General features: G+C 44.1%; 1 protein-coding gene across 1 annotated transcript in view; it reads right to left on the bottom strand.

Annotated features, from left to right (window-relative positions):
* LOC107123279 (ficolin-2-like) overlaps positions 1–7271 on the bottom strand; it is a 32906-nt gene that overhangs the window by 14884 nt on the left and 10751 nt on the right. Inside the window, exons 4-7 of the mRNA XM_015426504.1 lie at positions 5637–5672; positions 4601–4639; positions 3681–3716; positions 3262–3389 (exon numbers count right to left, since the gene is read on the bottom strand). Coding sequence (XP_015281990.1) covers positions 3262–3389; positions 3681–3716; positions 4601–4639; positions 5637–5672 — 239 coding nt within the window. The remainder of the gene's footprint in view (positions 1–3261; positions 3390–3680; positions 3717–4600; positions 4640–5636; positions 5673–7271) is intronic.

Here is a 7271-nt window from a genome sequence, read left to right as displayed (position 1 = left end):
AAGGCAAAAAATGATAGGAAAAGGTGCCAGCAGTCACCCCATTACTGCCACAGATGGTGTGCAGGTCCCAGGTTCATGTTTTAAAATCTGCCTGGGGGATTATGGACCATTCACACACTTTCAACCTTAACATACCTCACAGGGTTGTTGTGAAGATCATACGGGAGAGAGGAGAATGATCCCCAAACTCCAAGCCTCCAGCCCTCCACTCCAAACAACGCCCCCCAAGCCCCTCTATCCACTCGCCACTTCTCCTGCCGCGGGGCAAGCCCAACGCCACGGAGAACCTGTCCAAGACCCTACTCCGCATTTCTCAGCAGCAAAGAGAGATGGCTGGTAGAAGCTCTCAAAGCCCCCCCTCCCTTCTCCCGCCTGCACACCAAGACAAGCCGGCATATGCTTCTGCAGCCCTCCCTCCAACCCCCTTCTTACCTTCTTCCCCCCTCTCTGTCCCCCTCTGTTTGGTGCATTGCCACCTTTACCTATGGAAATTCCTGGAGATTTGAGGGGTGGAGCCTGGGTAACAATTGTTACCACTCTCCAGGTGAGGGCTACAGATAACTCAAAAATACAAATGCTCTTCAGGTAGCACAGATCACTCCCTCTGGAGAAAACAGTGCACTCTGTCATTATACCCTGCTGAGGTCGCCACAGGAAGCTGACACTGTTTGCCCAAAACCAGAGCACTCTCCCAGACCCTCTTTCTAGATCCCGTTGTATTTATTTCCACAACGGGCCTTATTTCTAGTGAGATAAACAATACGGTGAAATAGAATCCAGGGAAGAATAATGTCAATAGAAGCCCCACAGATGTTGAAAAGTAGCTGATTAATTTGAGATCTTCCCTCTAAATCTTCCCTATACAGCGATAACAAAGACATCACTGGATGTTGATAACCACAAGGGTTAAACAGAAATTGACCAATAGTATATATCAAAAATAGAGTGAAACTTTAAATGTAAATTAGTTGGGGAAAACGAAATCTGTGATGTAGTCCCGTAAAGCTTTTTAAAATTAAGGAACAGTAGATTATGATAGTGTCAGTCAAATGAAGCTGATTTTATAAATATGCAATCGAGATGGAAGAAAAGTCATCATTTTTGGAAAGAAGTGGCTCATTGGCGGAGCATCTATTTGGCATGCAGAAAGTCCCAGGCTCAATCCCCAGCATCTCCAATTAAAAAGATCAGGTAGGAAGTGATGTGAAGGACCCCTGCCTGAAACCCTGGAGAGCCGCTGCCAGTCTGAGTAGACAATACTGATTTTGATGGACCAAGGGTCCGATTCAGTATAGGGCAGTTTCATGTGTTCATGTGTTCAAGTAATGTGATGAATCAAACTTCGCTTTCTAAAATGATACTAGAAGCTGTAGAAGAAAAAAGCCAATCATGATAAATACTTAATATTTATATAGCTTATTTTAAAGGATTCACGTACATTCTCAATAATCTTTCCAGACACTATTTATGATAGACTAATAGTTTTACCATGTTGCAGATGGGGTCTCAGTAATAGGCAAGGAATGTGGGTTTCATAAGTCAACTCAGGAAATTCATGTCAACGGGAGCTCCAAAGTAGAGGCCCCTTTAGGCTACTATTTAGCAAAAAGAAGGATCCAGGCATGGATATTCCAGTGTTTCATCCAGTTTTACTTTGAAACACAAGCTTATTCCTGTAGTGGACTAGAGTTCTTCCAGCCCCCCGATTTTGCTTTGGGTGTGCAACCCACTGTATTTTGCACAAATTCATGAAAAAGATGGAAATGCATGAAGGAGTCACTACACAAGCAGTGCAAAAATTTAATTCTGTTTGCATTCTTCATTCATTCATTGTTTATTTACACAAAATTGAACAGCCCACAGACTAAATCTTTTCAGGTTCATGAGGCAACTCACAAACATGCAAAGGAAAATTAAACACAAAAAAGACTAAAACTCACAAACTTAAAACCATGATATTAAAACCCTTCATAAAAAGCCATCAGTTAAAAGTTTAAAAGTTGAGTGAAAAAGAGAGTTTTAGCCTAGCACCAAAACTAGCATGGCTAGGTTCCAAGTAAACCTTTACTAGAAGAGAGTTCCATAACTAGGGGCCACCACAGAAAAGGCCCAACCCACCTTACTTCCACAGGTGGAGGCACATGGGAAAGGCCTGTCCAAAAGATCTTAATTGTCAGGCATGAATCTGTGGGAGATGTTTGTCCTTTAAATATCCTAGCCCCAAACTGTTTAAAGGTAATTACCAGCATCTTGAATTGAATGTGGAAGCAAATAGGCTTCAGGAAGTTGTTTCACAATTGGTGTGATGTAGAGTCAGCCCCAAACAGTAATCTGGCTGCAGCATTATGTACCAATCGAAGCTCTGAAACCTCACCCAGATTACAGTGCAACAATCCAATCTGGGTGTGATTGGAGCATGGACAAGTGGAGCCAAATTGTGCCTGTTCAGGAAAGGCTATAGCAAAAGCTTATTAACGTGTCACAGAGGAGATCTGCCAGAATTTGTACAGGATGGAGTGACATACAGTCAACTCACGCAAGTTTATGCTACCAGATTTGGAATTATTAGTGGACTTTAATTGGCCATACCTGAGGCCTATCCTATAGAACAACAATATACATATAAATATATAAGGACATAACATCTGGCCTTATACTGCATATATATTTAACATCTTATGTAAATATTTTTTGGACTGTATGTCAACTTTGTATTTTGGATTGTGACCACTGAGGAAGGCCCTTTGGGGCCGAAACGCGTTTGGTTCAGTTGCACAGCACTAACCCATCTATGTATGAATGTTGAGAAGTTTTTTAGGTCTGATTGTGAATATTTTAAATGTCTTAAGTTTTTTAAAATGTGTACACCTAAATAAATTTTGTATGTTTATTAACCCTTGTGGATTCATAGCAGCTTTTTGGGTTGAGTTTTCTTTTTTTCCCTTACCCCCCCCTTTTTTCTTTTCTTCTTTTTTTCTTCCCCCCTCCTTTCTTTTTGTTCGTGCATGGGCAAGTGGAGCCAAATTGTGCCTGTTCAGAAAAGGCTATAGCAAAAGCTTATTAATGTGTCACAGAGGAGATCTGCACCTCCATCTGGAACTCAGGATCAAAAAGTGCCTCTAACTTTTAAACTTACAAGCAACATCCTATCCAGAATAGGCCATTTGTAAGGTGCATTTTGTTAGGTGCATGAAGCTTTTTAGCTGCTCCTAAGAACAAAAAAGGGGCCAGTCTGTTCTTTTCCTCCCAAATGGAACTTACAATCCAGCCACCTCCATCTGTATGCATGTCGCACAGCACGGTCAGTGGCACACAGTCCTGGGGGTAGATGGTGTACCAGCCGCTCAGGATCACCCCCTTGGCCAAGAGCTCTTTGCAGTTCATTGCCCCTAGATGGAAGAGGAAAGCAATATTTGTGTATGGCAATTGTACAACAAGTCACAGATTTTAGCTTTGTGGGACAGCCAGCTGAGAATAAAGAAATAACACTCTCTGATCTGTTATTAGCTGAATCAATATTGGGCAGGGGGGAAGCTGGGGGCAACAAAAGGTTTCTGCTGGAAGTCGACAAGGGCTGGTCAACTGAGGCAAGAGAACAAAGGCACTTCTGCTGTCCAGAGCATGCACTGACGTACCGGATGTGACTTTTGACTGTGAAGAGGTTCTGGGGAAACACTTACCCTGCCTGCAGTGGAGGTCATCCAGCCCTTTTTCTCCTGTGTAAAAGGCACAGCAAGAGAAGGAAAGCAAATCAGACTAGAAATAAACAACTCCTCTGCCCTACCGTGTTTTCCACCCTGCAACTCACTCTCTAGCATTTTGTCCACAAGAGTCAGAAAAGCATCTAGAATCCTTCCCATTCATTTCGATAGGGCTTGCTCAGGAGAACTCCCCAATGGACCATGCCCATTGAGTTTATTTCTCAGATGCATGATCCATTTTCTCCCCTTTAGACCCACTCCTAGCAATTGAGGATAGCCCAACAGGACCTCTGGCTACTACACGCTTGCCCGGAAATGCCCACAGTTGCATGGGGGTGTTCAGCCCCTGCCAAACCACAGTGTATAGTTGATGGACTCAGAAGACCCCGTGCTGTCACACCAGCTTCAGCCTCTGGGAAGTTCACACATTTGTAGCTCAAAAAATAAAAGTATGAATGGGGGCCGTGGAATTTTAGTTCCGCATGGTCTGGGGACTTTGGAATTGTGCTTCTCAAACTGCAGGTCCTGGTGCTGTATCGAAATGCTGCCCAGTTTCAAAAGCAGTTTGCCTTGCAGCAATTTGTGTGTAAACGGGTCCACATTTCAGAAACACAAAACCAAAGCCCCCATCAGAACTCGGAACTAATGGTCCATTTTAGAATATAAACACAGCATTTTAAAATACAATACCAGCTCCCATGTATCCCCAGGGATTAAAATTTTTGTTCAATCTAACAAAAATTACATTCCTACTACTATTTCTCCATGTTTACTAATACTTCTTTTGCTGATTTTTCCCCACCTACTCATTCTATTTGAAGGGTTCTTGGCTGACTCACTTGCATCACAAGTGCGGTAAACCCGAGATTGTAGTAAATACAAAAGACAGAGGTGCTTACCACCTAATGTTCCTGGGGGACCTGGCTCTCCTTCGTCCCCTGACAATGAAAGCATAAACATAATTTTACTTGCAGTCTCCACATCTCCAAACAGCTAGAAGCCCCATAGTCAGCACTGCCTGGGTTGAGTTCCTTTGGAGGAGAAAGGACTAGAGTCTTATTTATTTATTTGAAACATTTAAAACCGCAGAGTCAGGACTCCAAGGCAGCAAACAATAAAAACATTAACACATTTTAAAAACACAGATATATACAAAACAATCAAAACAGACATAGACACAAAAACAGGAAAGAAGGTCAATAAGAATCAGTGACGGAGTGCCAAACAAAACTAAACAGTCTTATGTCGTCTTTGTAATATTGGATTTATTTACAGGCATGCAAGTACAGAACAGATAGCGGCCAAGAGGCACCTATAGAACAGCTGATCTCTCCACCACATCAAATCGCCAGAGCTGGAGAGGTCTGCACCACACAGCACCTCAGGTGACTCACAGAGCTGTCCATTGGCTTTTCTCTCATAACAACTCATAACTCCCCCCTCTCCCCCCCTTTCCCCCACACCTGCCCCTACCTGCCCCTTCCCCACAGGCGGGATGGGTTACCTCTGGCCTGTAACTACAGTGGGGCATCTCGGGGCTAGGCCCCCCAAATTGCTGGCAAGGCCCCCTTGACTTCCCATCCAGCCCAGGGCATCATGGTCTTCTCCCCTGGATTAATTTGACTACCCAGTGCCCCCTAAGAAATTTCAATCCCCCCCCCCGACTTTAAAACTCCTGGCTACGGACCTGGGTTACCTCCATGGATATTGAACAAGGAAGCCAGAGGACTCCCACTCATCTGCTAGCACCCACTGGTGAAACATCATCCAATAATTCTGAATCATCACATTCACAAAGAAAAGGTCAGCTACCATCCTCGGAATTGGGTTTCCTCCAAGAGAAGCTCCCATATTATTAGGCAAGTTTTAGATCTATCCTTTCACAAAACCAGCATCATTGGAGGCATTGCCATGTGTAACCCAAGAATTCCTTACCTTTTGGGCCAGTAGGACCCACATCACCTTTCTCTCCTGGTTAAAGGGAAGGAAAAAGAGGAAGGGATTAGCAAAAGATGGGGGTCATGTGGCTGGGAAAGACCGAGATGCTAGCTGGAGGGTACCTCAATGGTGTCCATCCAACCGCTGTAGACTCTGTCAAGAGCCTCAGGATGTGGTTGAATTCTGAGCCATGGTAACACCGTCAGCATTTTTTCACCTACACCAGGCCCGCCAGCTAGCTCCTCATTTGTCTGGGTCAGATCTTCCCATATTGATCCATGCAACAGTCACCTCCAGATTGGACTACTGCAATTCCCTCTTTGTAGGGCTACCCTTGAAAATTATTCAGAAACTGCAGATGGTCCAGAATGCAGTTGCCAAGTTGCTGACTGGAACATCATGGCCAGCTCATGTTACTCCAGCTCTGGGCAGCTGCACTGGCTACCAATCAGTCTCTGGATCCAATTCAAGGTGTTGGTCTTAACCTTTAAAGCCCTTAATGGTCTGGGACCCTCATACCTACGGGACCGACTCTCCCGTTACAACCCCCCGCGTTCCCATAGGTTATTGTCTAGGGGCCTTTTGCAGGTGCCTGGCCTCAGGATGGCTGGGTTAGCTGTCACCAGGAGATGAGTCTTCTTAGTTGTGGCCCCTACCCTGTGGGGTGCATTCTCGGATGTTACCGTGCCCTGCCAGACTCGTTCAGTTTTTGCAGATCATGCAAAGCCGAATTGTTTATGTTGGCCTTTGGAGGGTACCCACATATTTGGGCTGTTTTAATACTGGTATGGTGATAGCAGCATAATAATTTAATATTTTAATGTTAATATTTTATATTTGTTATTTGTTTTTATGTTGTTTTACCTTATTGGTTTTAATGTTGTAAGTCTCCATGAGAGCCTTCGGGTAAGTGGCGACTAAAATATCTAATAAATAAATAAATATTTCTTAGGTGACCCAGAACCAAAAAGAGTTGGTGGACGATATATGACTAATGGGGGAAATGAGCCACTAAGTGATCTGCAGAAAAGAAATGAACATCAGGGGTGTCCATTAGAGTATATCCTGGCTGAAAATATACCCCAAAATCACTGTTTTGGGTTGCTTGGACATACCCAAAGTGGCCCAAAACATTCTGAAAGTCTGGGAGTAACAGAAATTAATCTCACATTTCCCCTTTTCCAATCCAACCATGGTGGGTGAAAGTACCCATTTCTGGGATAAGTATCTAAATTGTGTGCATCCACACATGTTAATCTCTCAGCTCTCACTTATACCCAGAATTTAACTTTGTTGGTCTTGGAGGTACCACTGGAGTCAAACTGAGTTCTCCCATCTGTTTGTTAACTCTTGTTTTTGTATGCTAATTTACTGCTATTCACAGATTTTACCAACTGCTTTAATCCAATCTCTCCCTTATATAAAAGAGTAGTCGCTGCCAAAATTCTAAAACGCGCCCCGTTAGTGTATGGGTGGAAAATATGCCACTCAGGAGAGCTGCCTCCAATGACTGGCTCCCTCAGCCAACCTGCCCTGCCATTGGCTGGGTGGCTGGGAGGGGAGGGAGCCAGTCATCGGAGCCAGCTCTTCTGAGCGGCCATCTTCCCCACATACGGTAAGGGACGCTTTCAG

This window comes from Gekko japonicus, unplaced genomic scaffold (assembly GCF_001447785.1).
Source record: "Gekko japonicus isolate JY-2015 unplaced genomic scaffold, Gekko_japonicus_V1.1 scaffold1195, whole genome shotgun sequence".
NCBI classification, from domain to species: domain Eukaryota; kingdom Metazoa; phylum Chordata; class Lepidosauria; order Squamata; family Gekkonidae; genus Gekko; species Gekko japonicus.
Note: the sequence above shows the minus strand (reverse complement) of the source record. Positions and strands in the feature narration are given on the sequence as shown.